At 40.2% G+C, this 26,001-nt stretch overlaps 1 protein-coding gene across 5 annotated transcripts in view; it reads left to right on the plus strand.

Annotated features, from left to right (window-relative positions):
• The window catches only part of MVB12B (multivesicular body subunit 12B), a 300,578-nt gene that overhangs the window by 232,045 nt on the left and 42,532 nt on the right, over positions 1-26,001 (plus strand). For all 5 annotated transcript variants that reach the window (XM_001372709.4, XM_056812165.1, XM_056812164.1 and 2 more), the window contains 2 exons: positions 20,042-20,097; positions 24,030-24,089. In XM_001372709.4, coding sequence (XP_001372746.3) covers positions 20,042-20,097; positions 24,030-24,089 — 116 coding nt within the window. The remainder of the gene's footprint in view (positions 1-20,041; positions 20,098-24,029; positions 24,090-26,001) is intronic.

Genomic DNA, 26,001 nt, shown 5'->3' on the forward strand with positions numbered 1-26,001 from the left:
TTCCCTTATCCATAGATCTGATAGGCAGATTATTCTATCCTCCTCTAATTTGTTTATAATTTCACCCTTTATATTTAGGTCATGTGCCCATGTTGACCTTCTTTTGGTATGGGGCATGAGATATTGATTTGTTCCCAGGCTCTGTCATGCCATTTTCCAATTTTCCCAGTAGTTTTGTCAGACAGTGAACTTTTTTTTTTTTCATGGAAAGAGAACAGCTGTATTGTTTTTTTTTTAAACATTATTTTATTTGGTCATTTCCAAACATTATTCATTAGAGACAAAGATCATTTTCTTTTCCTCCCCCCCCCCCACCTCTCCCATAGCTGACGCACGATTCCACTGGGTATCACATGTGTTCTTGATTCGAACCTATTTCCATGTTGTTGGTATTTGCATTAGAGTGTTCATTTAGAGTCTCTCCTCAGTCATATCCCCTCAACCCCTGTAGTCAAGCAGTTGCTTTTCTTCGGTGGTTTTACTCCCACAATTTGTCCTCTGCTTGTGGATAGTGTTTTTTTCTCCTAGATCCCTGCAGATTGTTCAGGGACACTGCATTGACACTAATGGAGAATTCCATTACGTTCGATTGTACACAGTCTCTGTGTACAGTGTTCCCCTGGTTTTGCTCCTCTCACTCAGCATCAATTCCTGGAGTTTGTTCCAGTTCACATGGAATTCCTCCACTTTATTATTCCTTTGAGCACAGTAGTATTCCATCACCAACATATACCACAATTTGTTCAGCCATTCTCCAATTGAAGGGCATCCCCTCATTTTCCAATTTTTGGCCACCACAAAGAGCCAGACAGTGAATTCTTGACCCAAAAGTTGGATCTTTTGATTTCTCAAACACTAATTATTTACTGTGAATATAAGTGAATATCCACAAAACTGAAGACAGTAAATGTATCAACTCCATTCCCTATCTCACACAGATATCCACTCAGAATATTTCTCTGTTCTGAATAGTTTTGTTTACAGATATGTCCATTCTAGTTCTTTCTCTCAACTGTTACTTCTATCCCTGTAGTTGTGGCCCTCATTACCTATAAACCATTGAAATAATCTCCTAATTGGTTTAACTCCTAACTTTTCCTTCTATCAGTCATCCTTCACAAGTTGCCTGGGCAAAATCTTCCTTAAAGTACAGCTTAAATTATATCATTCTGCTGCTCAAATACATTGCTCCCTGCACTTCCTAACTCACAATGTTATGAGGAAAGTACTTTCTTATTATCTAAATGCTACTCTCACCATAGTCTCTCCTCTTATGGACCAAGACCCTTCTCTTTATTGTTCATTTTGGAGTTTAAGTGGATTATCTGATAAAGTCAGTGCCACCTTGCTTCATTGTGAAAATATGATCAAACAATCAATCCCCCCAGACAAAATTTGTATCTTTCCATTTTCTCTCAGTGGTATAATCCTAATCTCAGTCATCTAAGATTCATAATTTTAGTCATCTTTGACTCATCCCCCCATCTTAACATCTTAATTCCCCCAGATTTAGATAATAGAGGTAGTAAGTAGAATGTGGACAAAACACCAAACTTGAAGTCAGGAAGACTTCAGTTAAAAATATTGCATCATGCCCTAAACAATTGACTCTGGACAAGTCACTTAACCTTTCTGCACCTCAGTTTCCTCACTTGTAAAATTATGACCTCTAAAACTCCTTTTAGCCCTGAATCTATGATCCAATTAATTTTTAATCCTAAACAAGTCTTTTTGTGTTTCTTCATATTCGTTTCTATTTTCACCAGCCTTCTGACTCTTAGTACTTCACACTTTAATTTTTTAATACTAGTCTTCTCTCTCCAATTCAGCTTTTCAACCACTGCCATGTGGAATTTCATTATAGATGACCTTTGCTATTGGCTGCATTTACTTACCCATCAGTTTAGAAAGGGCAATAAGGCAGAGCAAATTCAGAGGAAGACAACTAGGATGAACAAATGAAAAGTATTTATTAAGTGCTCACCCTTTACCAAGCATTGAATTAAGCATTACCGAGAATATAAATAGAAAGGGATATGTAGATAGAGAGAAAGATAGAGAATTGTTTAGTGCTCATTATGGGCCAGGCACTTCTAGACATTAGAGAAAAAAAATACAAGCAAGCAAGATAGTCCCGCCCTCAGGGAGCTTATTTTCTATTGGGGAAGACAACATCTACAGGGTGCTAGAAAGGCAGTGGGAAGGAAAAATAGGGAGGAGATAGGCGAAATCTGGAGAGTTGAGAGAAGAGGAAAGTGAAGCATGTGACTTTGGTACTTCCTAAATTGATGGTCAGATATAGGCAAGCAAAATAGTCTCTTGCCCTCAAAGGACTTATCTTCTCCTAGGAAGAGACAGTACATAAAAGGAAATAGGGGCCAAGGAAACCAGAGGAACCCTCTTCCCCAATGAGCTTTCTCACCTCTTTCAGTACCAAACCCTGAAGCTTCGTTGGCTTAAAAACATCCATCTTATGGCTCACAAAATTTATTATGGGGTAACAAACAGTACAAATACATTTTAAAAGTTCAGCAATAGGTCACAGCCAGAGTTACTTTTAACTATCAATTGTAACTGCTGTCTCCTCCATAAATACTGCAACCAGAGTCCCACTATTCAGCTCTTTTCAGGATGGGAAAGTGACTTTTTTCAAAATGTCTCTTCAGTTTTTCTCAGAGATGACAGTTAATTCACTCAATCTCTCAGGGGAAAAAAATAAAGTTCCCTTAGAACTAGATGACCTTATATCACTTCCATTCTGCCAGAAATACAAGTTCTAGCAGATGCTGCCACTCCGAAGAGACTTTGAGAATGAGCCCAATAATAAATTGTCTATCTCTTGTTATAAAATCAAGTTAAGTACAGAAAGTTTCCTCATTAAAAGGTTGAACACTAGTGATAAAACTTTGTTTCATGGTGACCCACAAAATAGGCTAAACTTTTTAGGAAAAAAATTCTTTTAGAAACCTAATCTACTTTATCATATCCTCTGTAATCCATATAGACTCTGGAGATCCTTCTTTCAACTCACCTTGACAAGGTGAATTTCTAGAAAAGAGCTATGTCTCTCCTTTAGATCTCAAGAGATAGCCTTGAGGAGCTGAGGATCATTTTTCCATGAACACTACTACATGATCCCATTCAGTATATGTTCCCCAAAATGTCAATTACCCAGGATCAGCTAAAATCTCATCAGTTTCATTCATACTAGCAATTATCCCCTTACTATCAATTAAAATAGTTGGTATTAATTAACATTTATTCATTTTTACAGAGGGATATTTACTGAAAAAAATTATAGACCCAAAGTGCAAAACATCCCCCATCTTGGGGTCCATTCTCCACTTTTCTACCTCAGTCCCTAGGGAAAGTGGGCTCACATTTAAAGTAGCAGCTATAAACATTCTTCCTACCACCAAGTTAACTTCTGAGTAGCATATGGGATAGAATCTTGCTTGATGGCCATGGAATCTTGGCTGCCAGGTAAATCCATTGTTGGGCTGGGTCAAACAAATTGTGCCTCAAGGGTAGCTCTTAATGTGGTTCAGCCACTGGACCTCTGGCAATTCTTCTGTCTTTCAGAACTTATCAGATCACAGCCTGGTCCATTCTATTTCTGATACACAATCATTTAAGAGCAAGTAAGATAGTACAGAAAACAACCAACAAGAATGGCATGAATTCAAGCCCACAAGTTGGCCCCAGATAAGGAAAACAAGCCACTGACACTTCCTCTCCCTCTCCTTACCTTTTGGCTTACCACAGTTCCTGCCTTCCTCACCACCAGGGAGGTGGGAGAGATCAATTTCTTCCATTGGAGGCTTTGGTATGCTCACTGATTTCTGACTCAGAAGCAAATTAATAAACTCTTCTTTATTATACCTTAAGTAGACAGGAAGTAGACAAAGGATACCTGCAAATTTTTTGAGTCAGGAATAGGGCCCTTGAAGCATTATGCATCATCACACATTTTTGAAGCATCTACTGGGGGAGGCTATCTGTTATCCCTCACTCTTGCTACATGACTGCCCCACTTTTTCCAGTTATCAGGTCCTTGATGATAACTTTTATACATGTTTTTATCTTCAGTGACGTGGAACAATTCAGTTCAATAGACATCCATGAGTGAAAGCTGTTGCTTATTTATTTGTGCCAACCACACATTAATCTGCCATTTAGGCCATCTGCAATCATGCTTTTTCTAAAATCCTGGTCTTTCTTCACTGGGAAACTATTGGTTTTACAAAGATAGGCTTTTGTTGCAGCGATCCTCTAGGGATCCTCGAAAATATTTCAATTTCCCAAAGGTACCATATTTTCCTCCTTCTTTTATGATCCCAGCTAAGTTGTTCTTTTGTAGCACCTGCCTAAGATACATAAATTCATAGACCAAGTCAGTGTACTGTTTATCTGACTAAATATGTAACAAGCTAAGAAGTACGTATTTTTCATCCACTTTGTCTTTGCCTACTTTTTTTTCCCATGATAGACAGATAATCTCCTTCAAAAATTTATAGATTTCACCAAGTAGTCCAGAGGTAAGATTATATTGATGTTTTCATGAATGAACAATAGTAAAGTATCCTGAATTACAGAAGTAGCATCCCTTCTTTAGGCAGGTAGATAGTACAATGGCTAGAGTGCCAGGCCCAGAATTAGGATGACCTGAGTACAAATCTGGCCTCATGCACTAGCCGTGAGACCCTGAATGAGGCATTCAACCCTATGACTCTAGTATCTCTGCCAAGAAAACCCCCCAAAGGGTCCCAAAATGTTGGACATGACTGAAAAATAACTAAACAACAACAATGCCCTCTTTCTTCTGTCCTGAAAAGAACACATCTCGATTGTTATGTTCACTTCCAGATATCACTTTTTAAGAAAGATATGTATTAGTAATTGTGCCTACAGGCAATCAACTAGGTGAGTGGGGGAAGTAAGAGTTCTTTTACTTTTAGAAGATCAACTAAAAAACCTAAAGTGACATGTTTAGCCTGGAAGAAAAAAGACCTAGTGGGGTCCATGAGAGACATCCTCTTTTATCTGAGCAGCTGTCCTGTGGAATTCAACTCAACACACATTTATTAAGTACCTTTTATGTGTAAGGTAGTCTTCTGGGTGTGGAGATATAAAAATAAATAGTCTCCTTCCTTAACGAACTGCTATTTTCCTGAAATAATATATATGTAAATATAAGGAAATTTGAGTAAAATTAGCACATGCATAACCAGACATGTCAAGAAAGAATCCCTAGAGAAGAGCTGCATTTAAGCTATGTCTTGAAGTATCAGGAGAGGATTACACTTATTTTGTTTGACCCCCAAAATCAAAATTAGGATCAGTGTGAAACATGTAACCATGGAAAAATAATTGGAATGTCCAGAAGGAGGCTTGATTATCTTAGTAGTCTGAATTTAGAGGGTCTTCCAGTTGGCTCCAGGTGACTATTTGTCAGATAGACAAGAGAGGGGATTCCTGTTCAGTTATGGGCTGAACTTGGTGACCAGATTCTAAGGGACCTTGCACATCTGAGATACCCTGTAAGTGAGGACTTCTACGCAAGTAGGATATAGTCCTAATCCATATGAACATACGTGATAAACAGTGAAACAGGTTCTACTTGTAGCCACAGTACGATACAAAAGGCATGAATACTAATCCATTCTAAAGGGAGCAAATGAATTTCAGGAACCCCATAGCCTTCTGCACTGGCCCCTTGGTACCTGATACTAAGGGATTCCCACCAAGTTACTGAGAGTCAGTTTCAACATGACCACCTGTTGTTGTTTTATTTTTTTATTTTCTTGTCCTAAATTAGTAGAGGTTAATAATTATATTAACATCAAAACTTAGAAAAATACAGTGCTTCATATGCATTTTCTTATTTGAACCTTTCAACAATCCTGTAGTACCCAGAATAAGCTAGGCATCAAAATCCCCGTTTTATAGATGAGGAAAAGGAGGCTCAGAGATTTGAAGAGACTTGCCCCTGGTTACCCAGCCAACAAGTGTCAGGAGGTGAGATTTGAACTCATATTTAGCACTTCACCTACTTCTACCACAATGTCTTCCATACAGTGCCCTCAAAATTCCACTGTGAGTCACTGTAGCACAGAATCTACAGACACCCCCCCACAAGAGCAAGCATGGCCTGCTACTGTGTCTGCAGCATCATCCAGAGAGAAATTTAAGTAAGAAGACCAAATATCAAAATAGCCACTCACTAACTATGTGGCCTGAAGGTACCTCACAATGAGGGCTTCTTGTTAAAATGGGGATGATATTATTTGCAACCCAAGGTTGGGGGTTGTTGTGAGGATCCAGTGAGATCATTTATGATCTGAGCAGGAGTAAGGTGCCTCTGGGTTACATCTAGTTTGAGGCAACACATTTTAGGGGGATGTTTTTCAAACTTCTTCGCTAAAGGTCCCTTTCCACTTCAGTGACCTGGTGAAGTCAGGCAAAAGAAAATAAAAAATCATTTCATTCCAAGAACTGTTGCTGATGTTGAGAAAGTCTCCTCCCAGAAAGGGGAAGACTCAAAGGAGGTCACTGCTGATAATGGGCAGGTTGGCTCTTCAAGTTAGTTTTAGTGAAAAGAATAGGAGTGAGTGAACAAATATTAAACACCTTCTGTGTGCTTGGAGCTAAGTACTGAGGATTCAAAGAAAGGACAAAGTCCCTGCCCTCCAGCTCGCTCTGAGGCTCATGGAGGAGGCAAGGGCCAAGCAGCCCGAGCTAGAAGTGCCCACAGAGCATCCCAGCTGTGGAGAGCAGCCTCTGCAGTGGCAAGCTCTTGGGGGAAGAATGAAAAGGGAGCCAAGCTGGGGAGGGCTTTGACCATGGGACAAAAGGTCTTCTGTTTCATCCTGGGGTGATGGGGAGCCACCAGGATTTACCAAATAGGGGAGCAGCGTGTTTGCACATGCCCTTCTGCGAGATGAATTTGCAGTGGGGAGGCAGGAGACCAAGGGTCAGGTAGGAACTCTGCTGCTTAGCAATAATGTGACTGTAAGCAAGACTTGATCTCTCTGTGCCTTGGTTTCTTGATATTCAAAATCTGGAGAGCAGCCTAGATGGTCTCTAAATTCTCTTTCATCTCTAACTCCTGGTGAACCATTTGAAGGCTCATGATGTAGAAGAGGGCTGAAGCATGTTCTGTTTGGCCTCAGAGCAGGATGAGAGAGAGGGCCTGGTTTTAGGTCAGGAATTGGCGCTGTCCTCCAGGGGAGCGGGCTTCCAGAGAGCCTTCCCTTTCCCCAGCCCCTCTGGGTACCCCTCACACCTAGAGTCAGAAAGATCTGCCTGCAAACGTGGCCCCAGACCCTTCCCAGCTTTGTCGATATTATAATAGTACCTACCTCCCCAGGTTATTGGGAGGATCCAGTGAGGTAACATTTGTAAAATGCTTAGCAAAGTGCCCAGCACATAGTAGGTGCTTAATAAATGTTTGTTCTCTCCCTTCCCCACCCCAGGCACAAACTCCAAAAAATGCTTTGTTTTTCAGCTCTTCGCTGCTAATGTGTACTGGTTGTTGTGTTGTGATTATCTGTTTGAATCTCCTGTCCTGCAGCACCAAGAGCAGTGCTCTACCCACATAGTTTCCTTTGCTTAGTGCATACTTGTAGAAGGGATGAATGAATGAGTGAGCATTGGAGGAGATTCATGCTTCATGTGAGGGTTGGACTCAGGTGGCCTTGAGGTCCCTTATAACTTTGTATGATTAAATGGCACTGCATCAGCAGTAACCATATTGACAATACAGACGCTCAAGTAAAGTTGCTCATTTGTATATGATTAATTCCTGATTGTTTGAGCATCGCGTGCATTGTACTTCGTATTCTAGAATGACAAAAATGGCATTTAGCTTATTTGATTAAAACTCAGTACAGATAAGACCATGGTTGAAGATTCCTACTTCATTTAGGGGTTAGAATGGGCTACTACTTGAGTCCCTTCTATCTCTAAGGCTCTTGGATTCGATGAGTTTTTTCTCCATGGGCCAAATAGAAACTCAAGTTATCCCTCTATGAAGAAAATCATATAGGACTTAAGTTTGGGCTTTGTAAATGAAATTCAGTGGGAAAATAGAAAAATTAAAGGTTGGTGAAGCAGGCTATTTACCGGTTGCAATTCTGAACAGTACACAGAATTAAAGGCTTCCTGCCATTCTAGTTTCATTTATCTTTATTATGAAAATGAATACCTGCCAATAAATCACATTGTTCACCATCGTCTATGAGCATATTTTTGGAGTAATATTACTTGGCATTCACTTAATACCCATTGATACTTACCTTAAACAGGTAACAACTAAAACTCTAGTGATAAAATTTGTGAGGTTTTGGTGTGGTTTTTTGGGGGGGGGGCTTAAAATGTTTACTACTTTATCTTGTAATATTTGTTTTCAGAAACTTCTATAGAGAATAATGTGCCCATATCATAACCCTCCAGTCTCTGTTCCTCAAATACAAGCACGGGAGAGTGTGGTATCAGGAGCATGATTGTTGCTTGCTAACCCTGTGGCAGAGAGTCATTTGCTGTCAAAACCTGTGTGTCCATGCCCTGGATCTCAGGCAACTTGCAAGCCTAGCCCCAAACACAAGCCATCTCAAGGTACACACAAACACAAAGAAATGGATACAAAGGAGAAGGAAACCCAGAATCTGCTCTGTTCCATCACAGAACATCACCTGAATAATTTTCTTGCCCTGTTTCTGAAACAAATAGCTCTGGAAGTAATCGTGTAATGGACCAGTAGAGAACACTGGCCCAAGTCGATGTTTTCTCTTTTGTGCTGAGTTTGTTGGGGGGGGAAGGAAGGTTTGGTTTATTTTTGTTTTGTTTTCTATCTCCTACATGGAGAAAGCCTCGGGTTAGGAGAAAACCAGGTATGATTCTAACATGATTATTGTCTACTGTCACTGCTGTAGACCAATCTTACCCCCCACCCTAGCTCATCAGCCCCTAGCTTCCTCACTGTGATAACTTAATGAATGTATTGATAATGTATTACTTCTCTTCCTGCTCATGAGAAAATTAAATTGTCAGCCAGGAAACTATAGGCAAACCCCCCTAATGTTATTAATTGATTCCAGGAAACTGTAATGTTCCTAGCATAATAAGATTTTTGAGCTGGGAAGGACAGGATTACAGAATTTCTGACCCATAAGGGACCTCCTGGCTAACAATCCTGCCATCATATCACTGAGAAGTGGCCGTCCAGCCTCCACTGGACTGCTAGAGAAGGGAAACCCACTACCTCCCAGAGAAACCCACTCCACTTATTAGGAAATCTTCCCTAACATAAAGCAGCCAAATTCTGCATCTCTATATTTTCTACCCATTGCACATAATTCTATCCACTGGCTTGAAGTAGAATACCTAGATCCAAAAGCCCAACTCCTTCAATCCTTTCATTTAAAAAATGAATAATAAACTTCAACCCTGAGAGAGGCTCAGACTTGCTTAAGACTATTCTGGTATTAAGTTACAACATTATTAAGGAGCCATCAGGGCCATCAGAACTGTGGGATAAATGAGTGATCAGCCAAACAATTTTTCAGTGGGGAATAATTATAATATATAAACCAAACACATGATTGTGAAAAGAGGAGAGTCATCAAGGTGTAGTGGTTGGAAAATGAACCACAAAGTCAGGAGGACCTGTGTTCAAATCCTCTCTCAATTACAGTTATTGGTTCTGTTACTCTAGGCAAATCACTTAACCTCTTAGTGCCCCCAGGAAATTCCCTCAGACCTAAATTTCCTCATTGGGAGTTCCCTGAATCAGTGAAATTATAGATCTGAACCAAATCCAAATATAAATTGTGAAGCTGGGTTGGTCAGAGAACTATTATTAAGGACTGATTGGGTTTGCTCTGGGGGTTAATTGTAAATGAATAGCTTCTGCTGATTTATAGAACCCCTTGATTTTGCCCTGGAAGTGATGTCAGAGATCACTGTAGGCCAGACTCCCACATTTTATGGAGGAAGAAGCTAAGATCCAGAATGGGGAAGTTGTCTCCCCAAAGTCCTGCAGATCAGCAGATTCATCATCTGAATCCAGATCCTCAGATTCTGTATCCAGTGCCTTTAGATCCCACTATCAAAAGTTACAAGGTAGGAACTTAGAAGAAACTGGGGATGATTCTGGAGGCCTTCCTTTGCCATCAGTGGAAGTTCCCTTTCAGATAGAATTACAGCTTTGGTGTTCTCCTTTCCTATCATATTGTGAACAAGTAGATTCGTGGCAGAGCAGTCCGGGGTCAGCAGGACACCAGCTCTGTCTAAACAAATATGGCATGCAAATTGGACTCATTTTTTTGAGAACATCTGCCTTAGAGTAGGTGCAGGGATTTGGGTTACCTGGAAAAACAATTTTTCACCATCTAATCTTTGGTGGGAGGGGGGGCAGAATGGGGAAGGGGACAGGAATAAAGCAACCCCACACTAGATCTTTATTTGTTTAAACCTCACAAGATCTGTAAGCATTTGGAATCCTCTTGACTTCCAGTGCCTGATTGCAAAAAGAACAGTTGAATAGCTCATTGTTTTCCGATTTTTTTCTCTAATGTATTTTACAAACAGTCTGGTGACGGGCCTGACACTCTGATTTCTATGTACTGGCACTTCACTTTGGGATTACAGCATTAATAACAGAGTTCCATGCATCACGCCATTTTTAAGCATGATCGTTATGATAAAGGGCATATACTTAATTACAGGCCTGCTTAATTACAGCTCTGTTGAAGCTCGTTTGTTTAGGAGAATGCTAATTGCGCTACTGAGCCTTTGGCACATCCTTGCTTTCATCTGCTGTGGGTTGTTCCAATGCCGTGTATCAGCGTTTTGTTAAAAAACTACCACAAAGACTGAAGGGAAATGAGAGGCAGGTTTCTGAGTGTATTATGAGAGTGCTGAGGGGGTGGAGAGCGGAGGAGCAACCTCCTCTTAATCACCATCAGGGTCTGAAGACATTATGTGTTAGAGCTGGAAGCGTGCCCTAGAGATAACCTAGTTACAGAATCACAGACTCAGAAGGAACCCCGGAAGACATCTTGCCCATCCCCAACCCAGTTAGAAACCCCTCTACAAATCTCATGTTGTTTTATGATGAGGAAGCTGAGGTTGAGGGTGAGAGAAGTGACTTGCCCAAAGTCACCCAGCAATGTGGCGGCAGAGTCCAGACTAGAATGCCAGTACAGTATTGGAAAGGACGGAGGCAGCATCTGGTCCTACTCTCCCCGGAAAAAGAAGTTGAGTCTCCTCCCCCCCCTCCCCCAGCCACTGCAGGTCATCACCAGAAAATGGTCATCTGGCTTTTGCTCCAAAGTCACAAGCCTGTGGTGGACTAGTATCCATAAGAAGACCTTCAATCCTTCTTATAGGCACTGGGGCTACAAAAACTAAAATGAAAGTGTCCGCCTTTGGGACGCTTGCACTCTATGTGGGGAAACAAGATGCACATATAAAATATGTGCACAGTAAGTACAAGGTAGTTTCAGGGGAGTGAGCACTAGTGCATATGGGGGGGGGGGTCAGGAAAGACGTTATGTAGGAGGGGGCTTTGGAGCTTGCCTTGTAGAGCTTACAGCTCCATGTACAGCTTGGAAGCCCATGGAATCCCACCTGATGAGACGGCATGGCTGTGCTGGTCCAGGGAGTACTCACAGCAATGAGAGGACAGATCCAGTAAAGTAGATTAGAGAAAGCTGTGTCCCCATTAGGGAGCAAATGTTTCTTTTCCGTCTTCTAAATCTATAGAATTCAAACAATTTCATGTTAAGCTACTGCTATTAAGGTACATCATGGTGTGATGAAAAGAACATTTGATTTCAAATTCTTATTCTATTACTTAATTCCTCTACTACCTCTGCAATCACAGGCATGTCATTTAACTGCCCTGGGCCTAATTTTCCACCTCTTTGAAATGAGTAACTCATACTCCATAATTTCTAAGGTCCTTTGGAGCTCTATTATTCTGGGATCTCCAGTGACGGAGACCTCACTACCTCTTGAGTCCTCTCTACATTGAGGGATTTTTTTTTCTTTATAGTAAGCCAAAATCTACTTCTCTATAATGTTTTTCACATTACTCTTATTTCTGCTCTCTGACACCAAAAAACAAGCCTACTCCCTCTTTCACATGACAAGCCTTCCAGCACTCAAGTCTCTTCTTCTCCAGGCCAGACATTCCTAGTTCCTTCTACACCACTTACAGCACTGAGCACAATACTAGAGGTGTAGCCTGGGATAGAGTCAAGTACAGTGAGCCAATCTCCTTGTCTGGGACACTGCCTCTCAATGCATACCGAGATTGCAGGAGTTTTATCAGCTTTAATGCTAGATCACTGGTTCACGTGGAACTTATGGTCCACTGATTTCCTCTCTGGTGCTCTTCTGTGAGGCCAGAGACATCCATTAGCTCCACAGATTCACAAAATGTTTATCAGTATGAGATGAGATGTGGCCATTACAGAGGACAAACAGATGATCTCAGAAAAAGGTGAGTGGGAAACTCTCAATGAAAAGGATTCTGTCAGACCTTATTCTGAATAAATTTTAAAAAACCAAATCCAAAAAATAAAATTCAGAAGGGCTTTCTATAGGATCTGTGTGTGTGACTCACTTTGTAATAACCCATGGTAAAGCTAAGTCAACGTCTAGGGAAATAAAGTGGGGGAGGAAATCCCCTTCCCCAAAAAAACTATCACTCAGTTATTCAGTTTTAGGGGAAAAGAACCAAGACAAGATGCAGACATTAGTTGGGGAAAGGAAATATAATACCCCACAGGAAACCTGGAGACTGTTGAAAAACACCTAGGTGGAAACTAAGGAAAGTGTAGGGGGGAGGGTGTCCCAAAAGTCAAGTATTCAAAGGAAATCAGTAAGTTTCTGTCAGCTACCTAGACTCCTTTGCTGTTTCGTGACATAAGATACTTAGAGGAAGACAAACAAATAAACAGAAAACTTGCCTAAACAAGTGGAATATAGGACCCCACCTAGAGCTGGGGTATGCAATGGCAGCCAATTCCTGCAAGGCATATGCCCCTTTTCATCCCAGGGTTTTTTGAGGTCCACATCTATTTTCTTTTTATTCAGCCCAGCCCATCCCCATACACTCCTTGTTTCTCCCACCCTCCCAAGATTAAATCTGAAGCTTTTAACCTCACCATACGATTCAACTTCTGCCACTTGGGTGGGAGGGGGCTTGATTTCTAATCCTTTGCCTGTGACCCACAGTAGAGAAATCTGGGTCCAAATTGTTCAGATTAGGGTATCATCCAGTTGAAGGAGCTTTTGAACATAGAGCATTGGAGCCATAAGAGACTCATTGGATGGGGAGGAGAGACCCAGAGAAGAGACAGGGAACTTACCTAAGATCAGGTGACTCATTAGCAACAAGAGCTCATGAACAGCCCTAGTTCATCTGCTTCTACTGTGGTTTGAAGTTTTCAGAAGTTTTACTGAGAAACCAAGGCAAAAACCAGATGGCAAAAAAAGGAAACAGATCTCTCCAAATACAGGATTCCAAACTCTCCATATTCCAGGCCAACCAGTGTGAAGTCTGTCAACAGATTTGTGTCCAGCAGCTTCTGGATTGAAGGGATGCCCTCAGCCCATATCAGAGCAGTTCTCCTTCTGCCCAGCTCCCTTGCCTCAAATCAGGCATGGGCTCTTATAGTTCTTCCATCTTATGTACCCTACCTCACAAGATTGTTGTGGGAAAAGTTGTCTACAACAAATTGCTAGGAAAATGTATTTATATCCATAATAAGCCATTAATGATGTGTTGTATATATCCCCTTATTGTAAGCTCTTTAAGAGCAGAGAATCTGTTGTTTCCCATCTTTGAACCCTTAGCAGAGTGCATCATACAAATCATAGACACTTAATAAATATATATGTTGAGTTAAATTGAATCAGTTTTGCTCATGGAGCAAAAAGTTGTGCTTGATGATTGAAAAAATGGTGAGAAAAGGCCATCAAAGAGATTAAAGGAGGCCTTCATTTTAGTCTCCACTGAGGGACACATTAGGGAGATTCCCTAATGGTCTTTTGAAGGCATGATCTGATGACAGATCAGAGGTACTAGATCAAATAATGGCAAAGAGCTATGATGTTCTAGGCCTAATTGACAAGCGCGTCAGTAAGACCAGATGGCAACCTGCCCAGAGACTGGGGAGAAAAAAGCAAAACAACTTGGGTATAACTGCGGAACTATTATCCAGAATATGTAGCATTTTATTATGCACAATGACTTGTAGGTAGAAAGGGGGACAGACTATATGAGCAAGTTCCCAGTGTTACATTTAGGAAAAATAAGCCAGACTTCATTGGAGAATGACTTACATGTTAGAAAAGTCTCCAGAATGTATTCTATTCCCAAAAAACATCGACTCACAAAAAGAAGGCTTACAAAGATGCTGGGCATTGTATAGTAGGAAATAAAACTCAAGCTATTCTTTCTTTGGACATGTCCCTATTTTCAGTACAATTAATGAAGCATTTATTAAGTCCATACTGTGTGTAAGGCATTGTGGGTGCATGGTGCTGGGAATAACATTTTCCTGGAGAAACAGCATGAAAGCAGTGAAAAGTCCACTAGGCTTTAGCACAAGTGACCTGGGGCCCTGCTCTCTACTTATTGTTTTGTGACCTTGGGCAAGTCATTCAGCCCCTCTCTTTGCTCTAGTTCCCTCATCTATAAAATAGGAAGAATAAATCTTATGATACCTACATCCCAGGGAAATTGAGAGAAAAACTCTCTTTGGAAATGAGTTAGCAGCAGTAGTAGTACATAATAGGTGCTTAATAATAGTTTATAATAGTTACTTACTTGACTAATAATAGCAGCATGTAGTTAATATTAACCATACTCCCAATGTTTCTGTCTGGCATTCAAGTGAAATGGAGTTGTATACAAAAGAATCCTAATCAGAGAGTCAAAGAAATTGGAATTCAAATCTCAGCCTTGACACTTTTAACTGTTGGTGACCCTCTATAAAACTCAATTTCCTTATCTGTAACATGGGAAGAATGGTACTTCCTGGGTGGATCCTTTGACAGACATGGAAGAGAATCATGCAGGAAGAGAAGGAGCATTTGTAGCAGGAAGAATCTAGTAAAATAGCTCTTCAAGAGGACAAAGACCAAGCCTCAGAATCAACTGAAGCATGTTAGATCAAAGGCACAAATCTAGGGGATAGTCTTGGCAAGAGGGAAGAGCTATATCTTCTTCAGAAATGGGATTTAAAAAGGAAAGAATGGAAGATTATGTCAATGGGTTTTGAGATATGCAATAGGGAAGAAGAGGGAGAGCTCACAGAAGATCATCTTGATTTGTGCTGGTTAGAATTTTATCAAAGCTTGTGATAAAAGGAGGAGATGGCATGCTTATAAACTTTTTAGGTGATAACAAGCTAGAAAAGAGGACAAGCCTACTGGACGATGGAATCAATCTTTAAGAAGAATTTAACAGGCCAGAACATTGGGCCAAATCTAACAAAATTAAATTTAATAGAAATACTTGTAAAATATTTTACTTGGGTTCCAGAAAATGGAGAGAGAGTGTCTACATGCAACTTGTCTAAAAGCGATCTGAGTGGATTTAGTGGACTGAAATCTTAATGTAAGTCAACAGCATGATATGGCATGATGTGAAAAGCTGGCATAATTTTAGGTTAATTATTCTCATATATTTTTATCTCAGTACCCTTTATACTCTTAAAAATTATTGGGGACCTACCCCCAAAGAATTTTTCTTAATGTGGGTTATATCAATCAGTATTTACCATTTAAAAAATTAAAATATCTTGTCTTATTATAGAAATAATTTTAACCTTACAAATCCCCTCAAAGAGTCTTGGGTATTCTTAAGGGTTTCTGAGCCACCTGTTGGGCTATATTAGTGGAGTCATGTTGTCCAGATCAGAACCAGAACAGATCTGATGATTCCATCCAAGCCAGACAAAATCTGGAGAATGGGAGTTCAATTTTAGGTATCATATTTTAGGAAGATGAGTCAACAAGCTGCCACAATCCAAAAGAGTGTATCTAGGATGTTGGAAAATGGAAAATCTTTCAGATTGTGTCATATAAGGAGAGCTGGTTGAAGAATTATCCTAGAGAAGAAAATAATAATAGGGGAATAATCTGACTTCAAATATTTTAGTTTCTTAATATTCTGATATTTTATATAATATTAGTTTCTGTACAAAATAAAGGAAAGCACATTTCATTACACCCTTCTTTGGCATTGCATCTCTAAGTTCAAAGACTAATGTCAGTGTACCCCCCCCCACGATATTTATCAGATTTCTATCCTTGTTTCCACAGCTGAATGTGATCTCCCTTCCCTTTGATCCCCAATAACAATACTTTACATTAGGGTACTTATATCCCACCTGCATATTATAATTATTTATGTTTTAGACTATTGGATTATGTGTTCTTTGAGGATTAGGATTGCCTTCATCACATAAAATATGTTTGAGTCAAATTGAATTCTCTCCCCTACAAAGCCCCTTGAGTAGAATATTGTGTTGACTTTGTTACTTGTTAGGGTTCCAACTTGGAACTCCTGACTTCATGTGGCACACTCTTTCCACTGGTCTACCATCACCTGAAATGCATAAAATTCATGTAATCTTAAGAATTGGAAAAGGTCTTGGAAGATATTCAATCCAACCTGGCCCAATGTAGGAAGCCCTTCCCTTCCATGCCTAACAGATAGTTGGCCCCCTAGTCTCTACTTTCCATGGTGGACAATTGATGATTTGTCAAACAGCTCAATCCATTCAGTACAGCAAACACTTAACTCCTACATAAATACATGCACATCATTTTTTTATCTAAGAGTGTACAATCTAAGGGAAATCATTTACTTCAATAATTCAAGGATTTGGGATTTTATCCACATGGATACTTCCTCCCAGCTCCATGCCTTTGTATTGGCTATCTCATATGCCTGAGATTCTTTCTCTCCTCACTTTAGTTTCTTAGGCTTCCTTCAAAACTCACCTCAAATCCCATCTTCTATAGGATGCCGTTCCTGGTTCCTCCCAATTCTATATATGTATCCAATTATTTCCATCTCATTAAAATATGAGCTCCTTGAGGCTAAGAAGTACACTTGCCTTTCTTTGTACCTTTAGGGTTTAGCCCAGTGTCTGAGACATAAATAGTAAATGCATTTACCTGCCAAGACTTTTGTAAAGATCAAGCAAGATAATGTATATGAAATACTTTGTAAAATTAAAAGCAGATAGAGATATGGGCAGCACCTGTTATTTCATTGCTTTAAGGAGCTCCCAGTCTTAGACTCTTGCTGAGAGAGAGAGAAAGAGGAAGAGGGAGGAAGAAAGGCAGAGAGGGAGCATCTAAGAGCTTTACAAATATCTCGTGCTGTCTTCAATAACTCTGGAAGGTGGGTGTTATTATTATTCTCTTTTTACAGTTGAGGAAACTATGGCAGACTCATCCAGGGTCACATAATTAGTAAGAGTCTGAAGCTAGATTTGAATTAAAATCTTCCCGATATCAAGTACAGTGCCATACCCACTGTACCACTTCAGAGCTTTAAAAGGTTAAGTGATTTGCCCAGGATCACCCAGGCAGGAAATGTCAGAGATAGAACTTGAACTTGGTTTCTTGTCTTGGAGGCCACTCCACTACATCATGTTGTTTGTCATAAATTTTAAAGCTCTATATAAATGTAAGTTGTTGTTAATGGTTCTGCATATCAGACTGGCAGAACTATTAAGGGATTCATCAGCAGAAAACTGGGCACTTAGGTGATTAATTTTTTTCAACTATAAGGAAGATTTCCTATTAAAGTATAGAAGGTATTGAGATTGGCGTCAGTAGAGGGAGCATAGAGAAAATAATAGACTATTGAAGTCAATTTGATGCTATAACCCTCATTTCTAATCTCCAGTGAATAAAATTACCTTGGAAAGTAAAGTGGTCACGGATCAGAGGTCATTTACCTGGTACAGGTCCCTGCTGGGCTCCAATTTCCTCATCAAACTGTTTTTAAAGTTAGTGATGTGTTGATGGTGAACAGGGAAGTAGGCTTGAGGGATTATGGCAAAGGAAACATCTCTCTAGTTGGTGAACCTTTTAGCTCTAAAACAGAGAATATTTCACCCTACTGTGTGGTTGGGCCTATAATTCATCACAGCATGATTCTTTTTTCAGAGTTCTCTTCTGTTTTATTAATCCATTGAAGACATCAATTTTTGTACCTATACTTTCTCTCAAACTTGAAGAAGAACTGATAGGGCTTCATAGAAATAAAAATCAAGAAGGGTCATTGAAGGTCTTCTGTTCCCATTTTCTTCACTTTATATTTGAAAATAAGGGAAGTAACTTATACAAAGCCACACAGCTAATAAATAGTATTTGTAATAACTGACATTCATGTAGCTCTTTAGGTTTTCAAAGCACTTTTATATAATAATAATAATAACTGGCATTTATAGAATGCCTTAAAATTTACAAAGTGCTTTCCATGTATCCAAAACAATGTAGGCTACTTAACAATGGAAACTGTTTATTTTTTTGTTTGGGCATCCTCAGCACCTCACTTGGTACCAGACTCATATTGAGTACTTAAGAAATGGTAGATGGACTGAATATTTTTTCTCATGTATTTTCACAATAAGCCTGTGAGGTAGGCAAGTATTATTATCCATATTTTCCCGATTAGGAAACTGAAGTCAGAGGAATTACAATTTTCCCATGGTTAAGTATTTTTTTTAACCCTTACCTTCTGTCTTGGAGTCAATACTGTGTATTGGCTCCAAGGCAGAATAGTAGTAAGGGCTAGGCAGTGGGAGTCAAGTGACTTGCCCAGGGTCACAGCTGGGAAGTGTCTGAAGTCAGATTTGAACCTAGGACCTCCTGTCTGTAGACCTGGCTCTCAATCCACTGAGCTACCCAACCCCCCATCATTAAGTATTAATGCAGGATTCAAACCCAAATCTGTTCTTTTTCCACTACATCATATTAAATTAGAGGACAATATCTCTCTAACATTCATTCAGGAAGATTTTATTAAGTGAAGCATTGGGTACAACACAAATTTTACATAAGATCCTGTCCCTACCCATTTGGAAATTACAGTAGCAGTGCATATGAACTTTCAAATATCAAGTATTTCTTTGTATTTCCATCCTCAAAGCCCAAAGTGTAAAGAGACATGGAGCTTTTAGGGCTTCAGTTTCTTTACCCATGAATTATTAATGGACTTTAGATGGTCTTGAAAGTGCCCTCTAGCTGGAGCTTTGACCTTTGTAATTTTGAGTATAATATTCATACCATCGTGTGGAAGTCAGTGGACATTGATTCTTATCCATCGTGCACTAAGGTTACAATCTTCAGTTGACTTGGATAGTCTACACACAGTCTGGCATTAAATTCAGTAAGTCAAGAACAACAAAGGAAGTAAAGCGATCCAGGATGCAGACAGTGATGGTCTTCCCTAGTCAGAATGCATCTGGAGGGTCATATTCAATTCTGGGCAATATGCTTTGGGGAAGGTCACTGACAAAATTTGAGTTGCATCCTGAGAGGGAGACCCAAAATGTTGGGGGTCATTGAAAACACTCCATAAAAGGGTCCCCTGAAAGATTAGAAATGTGAGGCCTGAACAAGGGAGAAGACTCATGGGCAGAAGGATCACTACTTTCTGGGATTTGAAGGGCTGGCATGTGGAAAGGGGATTAGATTTGTTCTGCTTGGCCTCAGAGCAGGAGCAAGGAAAGGGAGATCTACAAGGAGACAGATGTCAAGTCCTAGAAGGGGAAAGCTTCCCAGAAGTGCTGTTCATCAATGGCATGTGCTTTCTCAGGAGGTAAGGAGTTCCCTGTCCCTGAAGGTCTTCAGATGGATGAATTCCGTTTGTCAGGGATGTTCTAGAAAGCCTTTCTTCTGAGTTGTGGGTAGGACTAGAGGACCTCTGAGGGCCCCTTCAGCTCCGAGCCTCTTTGATTCTGTGGATGACTTTAATGTGTGCTTTCTCTTCCTTTTTCAGCAATGGATGGAGTGCCTTTTATGATTTCAGAGAAGTTTTCTTGTGTTCCAGAAAGTGTAAGTTATGTGCATGGTTCTTATTAGAAAAGATGGATGTCTAGTGAGTCATTCTCATTTTAAGTGCAAATGGTAATTTTGATCCAACCTCATAGCGGTGAATACTTTTCATTTTCCAAATGTAGCTTAATAATTTTTGTTCTTTTTTTATTTAATCATGGCAATTTATTGAAGAAAGAAGTATAATTAGTTTTCACATTATGGAAGTTGAAATCTGTGGAAATGACAGAGGGCTTCATAGAATCACAGCATTTCAGAGGAGGAAGAAACTTGAGCAGTCACCTAAGCTAAATTCCTCATTTTATTAATAAAGAAGCCGAGGCAGAGAATTGACATGACTTGCTCAAGGTCACGCAAGAAATTCATAGCTGAGTTGAAAGTAGAAGAGACACATAGCATGATGTAGTAGAAGAACACTGAGTCTGGAGTCAAACAAACAGATTTTGTACCCTGGTCCAACTGGAACTTAGAAGGGATCTGAGAAGTTATTTAATCCATTCTTTCATCTCATTTCTGGAGACTTTAGCAAGTCAAATCTTCTCTGAGCCTCATCTCCTAGTCTGTGAAATGAGAATGGATTAAATGATTTTCCAGCTCTCTTTCCTTCCCTAACATTGTGATTCTAGAACCTAAGTCTCTTGTATCCCAAACAAGGAATTTTTTCCATGAGAACAGCACCATATAATCAGTGAGTTGCTGCCATATAGCAAACAAGCATCAACCCTATATTTACAGATGAAACCACAGAAGCATAAAGTGAGCTGGATTTGGGGTTCAAATTCACTTTCTTACCTGATCACAGAATAAGCATGGAATGCTGCCCTTCTCCTCTATACCCCTCTCTCAGCACTAATGTTGCTCCAAACCAGGAATAACAGCATTGACACTGGAAAGATTGACAGTATTCTGTCAAAAACATGTTGGCTTGAGGTGGCTCCCAATCAGTCACTGTTATAAGTGAAAGGCCCACCTGAAAATGGGTGCTCGAGGATGTGGCCCTACGTGTCCCTTTGTGGTGATTTGTATCATTAGTGTGCTGTTCCACACAAATCACACAGACTGTTAGAACTGCAGGGAACCTTATAGCATAGGCTGTTAGAACACGGGAAGTTAAAGTAGAGAAGGACCTTAAAATATGGAATATTTGAGCTGTGAAGGGCCTTTAACATATGAAATATTTGAGTGCGATAGATTGGGCAGAACTGAGAGGGATCTTCATATTGTAACATAGAGTGTTAGAGCTCTGGGATATTGTAATCTAGAATGATAGAATTTAATAACAAAGAATGTTATTAAACATTAAACACAGAACATAGAATGTTAGATGATTTGTAAGGTGGCTTACAGTCTAGCCCCTTGTTTGTTAAGTCATCTCAAATTATGATCCTTTCTCTCCCCCCCTCACAAAGGTTTGAGCTGTTAGTAAAAATGAAGACCCTGGTTTGGATATTAGCAAAAGAACAACTAAATGTTGTCCTTGGGCCCAGCTTAAAACCATGTGTGATTTGGCCCACTCTGCAATTTCCATTCTAATGAAATATAATATGCAGCCCCGACATCTTTCTGCTAGCAGCTTAATCTTGAAAAATGCTTGTGATGTTGCATGTGGAGCATGAGTAACTTTAGCTGACTTCTCTTGGCTCTGTTGCCATAGCTACCCTGGCGTCTCTCCTGTTTCCTTGGGGAGGCTGTTCTGTCCTGTTTACCCATTCCAATCTAGAAAGTTTAGTGAGGTAGTTAGAGCCTAATGATACAACAGCTGGACCTCTGCTGGATTCCAGGCAACGGAAATAGAGAGAGGGAAATGTTTTCCCTGTTCCTGTGCCCCTCTGGCTGCTGGTGCAAATGTGGCAGACTGTTTGGAGAGAGGCGGTAACAGCATCCCCGGGAGGTTTGTGTTTAATTCTGTGGCTGGATGTCCCCATGGCTGCCCTGGGTAAATTTGTTGCTGGCAAGACTTGACAGACTGGGAACAAGAAGCCCTATGTTCATAAAATTGAGGGCAGAGGATTCTGGGCAACACTATAGTAAAAATAAAGAATAAAACAAAAGTACAATGTAGTAGAAAGAACAAGTAGAAAAGTCAGGAGATATCTGGACTTGAATCTTTACTCTGACACTTAGAAGCTTTGAGATAGTAGGCAAGTCATTTCACTTTTCTAAGAGTCAGTTTACCCATCTGTAGCTACTTGTGTTACCCACCCCACCTGAGGGTACTAAATGTAATATTATTCCCAGTTAATGATATTAGGAATATTTGGAATTTATAGATATCCAGCTCTGGCCTGCTCTACCTTTGACTATCAACAAGGGGAAGTCAACTATAGGGATGGCCATCATACCCAGTCACTTTTTCACAAGTCTTCATGTTGACTAGCTCTAAACAGAATGAGAACAAGACGCCCTGTATCTATAAAGCTGAGGGCAGAGAATGCTGGGTGACGCTGTTATGTAAAAAAATAGGAGGAAAAAAGTAAGCAAGTAGAAAGGAAATATTTGCTGCCAGACAATGTACGATCATCTAAATAACACCCCTCTAGAGTCCCAACTCTCCTAGCTGCTCTGTGACTTTGGGCAAATTGCTTCTCAGATTCCTCATCTATAAAGCTGTGAGGCAGGAGCAAAGTAAGGGGGCAGTTTGAGGCATCATGCTCTTGTGGAGAGAATATAAGATTTGAAGTCAGGGGCCCTGGGCTTGAATTTACTATCCCTGTAAGCTAGGACAAAGCACTTCTCTCTGAGCATTTGTCTCCTCTGTAGTATAAGAGGACTGGACTAGATCATCTCCAAGAACCTCAGAAATTCTGTGATTCTGTTTCACAAACCAATTTTTTGTTTCAGAAATTATGGTTGCTTAATTCCCCAAACTGATTAGCTACCTCATAGTCCTTTTGGGGAATGATTTCTTCCAGGTACTTCTCTGATGGCCTTGAACCATATGGAAATTGAACTATATGTAGTCAGAAGAACTGGAATACGAATCAGGCCACACACTTTAAATCCTAACTTCTAACTTGCTACCAGGATGATAATGAACAAATCATCTAATGCCTCTTACAATACCCTTATCCGTGAAGTTGGGGGGCTGGTTCTGATGACCTCTAAACTTCCTTCCAGTTCTAATGTCCTGTGTTCTAAGGTCCTTCTAGTTCCAAATCCTTTCATCCTCATAGACTTCTCAAGGCTGCCCGTTCCACCCAGGGTCTGCTTCTAGCTTACATCAAAGTGTGTATTTGCTGTCAAGGAGCCAGCATTTCACAAGAAGGGCCTCCATCTTCATGAAATTACAGAAACGCCCATTAAAATGTGATGTTATCATTTTTCACCACCATTGATTTCTGAAAATGATAATTTATGTGCAGTTATTTTATTCACCGTGCATTTTCAAAGAGCTGGAATTCCCCCAGCTCCCGGATGAATACCAACGAAGCACTCGCCTCCTTGTCCAGAATTCCTTAGACGCCAGTGCCACCACCTGGTTGGAGTGCTCAGGGCACATTTATCCCCATGGCAGCACAGAGGAATGAGAAGCCTTACCAGCCTTATTGCTTTGGCACTGCTTTCCAGGGAAGAAATAAAAGACTGACACAGGTCTTTGTAAAAATGCTTTTACAGAGGTGTTAGTGGATCCTTCCTCTGTCCTGAGACAGGGCTAGAGAGCAGCACCCTGGGTGGATGGGTCCCATTTAGCTGCTAGATTCCCTGGCAGCATCTTTCTTTATCAGCTCTACATTTACCACCTTGCTAATGAATGGGTGGATGAATCCTCTCTTCTGTGAGAACATTTCCACCAATATGCAGTGCTAAGAGTAAAGACAAAGGAATACATGCTGCTTTTCTTAGATAATTGTCCCATGTTTGAAATGCAAAGCCAGATGTGAAAGTGGCATTTCCCAGCTGTTTAAGAAAGTAGATTGTCTTTTGTGTTTCAGATGCAGCCCATTGATCTCTTGGGGATCACTATCAAATCTCTGGCAGAAATAGAAAAAGAGGTAAGTGGCCTACCACCACCCCCATCCAGAGCAGTGGCTCAGAGGTTTGGTAACTTTCTGAGCTTCCTCCTGGATCCTTCACCTTTTAATGAGAGTTCTCTCCTAAGAAGGAGAAGAGTGTTGGGTACCACTGGTTCTGTACCCAGCAGCCTAGCTTCTTAGAAGGGTCAGCCACATGGGGCAAATGAGTGCTGGGCAGGATATCTGGCTTCACACCCCTGGGGCTGCCCCCTGGTCAAACCAGTGCTCCCCTGAGCCACAGTTTCCTTACCTGTAAAAGGAGTGGCAATGCTTATGCTGTTCTTCACAGGAGTGTCTTGAAAAAAGCACCTCATAGACGTTAGGACACTGTAGAAATGGGAAGGGTCACTATTCCAAGAATGCCACTGATCAGAAAAAGAAATGCCTCATCAGTAACGGTGATAAGAAGATCTCACGTTTCCGTAGTGATTTGTGGTTTTGAAGTGCTTTGCATCCATCATCTAAGATGATCCTCATGATAATCCTATGGTATGAGACATCAAACGTACAGAGAGAGAATCCTAGAAATCTTAGTGCAGTATTAAGCTTTTGGAGCTTTTTGTAAATTCTAAAATAAAGACTGTCCTTAAAGACATGCCTAGTGGTTTAAACTCCAAAGGTCTGAAAATGCCCTGAGACTTTTGGGACACTATCTGTTGTTCCAGCTCATAGGAGGTAGGTGACTTGCTCATCATCTCTCATCTAGTAAATGACAGAGCCAGGCCATAAATCCAGGACTTCTGATTCTAAAAGGAGAAAACACGTGGCCAGTAATTGTTTATTGATTTGGAAAAAAAAAGTCTGCCCTTCTGAAAGGATGTCCATCCCATGTTTCTGTGTTGGTTCCAGTAAACTCAAAGGGGACAACAAAAAGGTCTCCTTGTTTTTCTAAGGGTCAGAAGCTTTAAGCCATAAAAGTCAAAACTTTGGACATATGCCTATTGAGTTGTGAATTGTTCCTTTGATTGGGCAGGGTGTGCCAATAGTATGACTCTTCCTTCTGCACTTAAGGATAGTGTTGTAGAGATAGATGAAGGAACTGGAACTAGTCATCAGAAGAAATAGATCTGATATATCAATCACTTACCATTTGCCTTGCTAAGCCTCAATTTTCTCAACTATAAAATGGGAATAATAACATAACATTTGCACAACAAAACTCAGGACTTATCTGAGGACAATATTTTTGTTTAAATTTGCTGAAGTCCCATGTGAACACAGACTATTTCTTTGAGGCCCAGTGATGAATTAGATTTAGAGTCAGAAGACCTGTGTTCAAATCCTACCTTTTCTATTTTCTAGATATCCAACTAGGATCAGATTTCTTCATCTCAGTTTTCTCCTCTCTAAAATGGGAATAATATTTTTACTCCCCACTTAGCAAAGTAGTTATAAAGAACTATTTGTAAACATTAAGGCTCTCATTGAAATTGCGAACAAAATTCTTTGGCAGAAATGGAGATTTTCTAAAATGACCATACTCTTAATAATTTAAGGTAAGAGGAAGAATTTATTCAGTTGTTCTCAATAAAATTAGGTCACATTTGGCAATCTGCTTTGTAATATGTTGGATTTTTTTTTTTGGAGGTAGGAAAAAATGACCAACATTTCAGTGTACGTGGTAACTATGAAAAGAGAGAGAGATGGTGCAATTGAATGAAACTGGAGCTCCAATTTGTAGATATTTTCCCTGCTTCTATGAGACAGCATTAGATTCTATGCTGTCTACTCTTTTTTTCCCTCTTTTTTATGTATAGAAGGTTGTTAAGCAGTCACGTGCTCAGAGGCAGCTTCTCCTCTGAAAGGAACATTTGTCTCAAAGATGGAAATGGTGGAACCATTTCAATATTCTCTGTTCCCTTTGGGTTTTCTTCTTGTATTCTCAGCTAGC

This window comes from Monodelphis domestica, chromosome 1 (genome assembly GCF_027887165.1).
Source record: "Monodelphis domestica isolate mMonDom1 chromosome 1, mMonDom1.pri, whole genome shotgun sequence".
Classification (NCBI taxonomy): Eukaryota; Metazoa; Chordata; class Mammalia; order Didelphimorphia; family Didelphidae; genus Monodelphis; species Monodelphis domestica.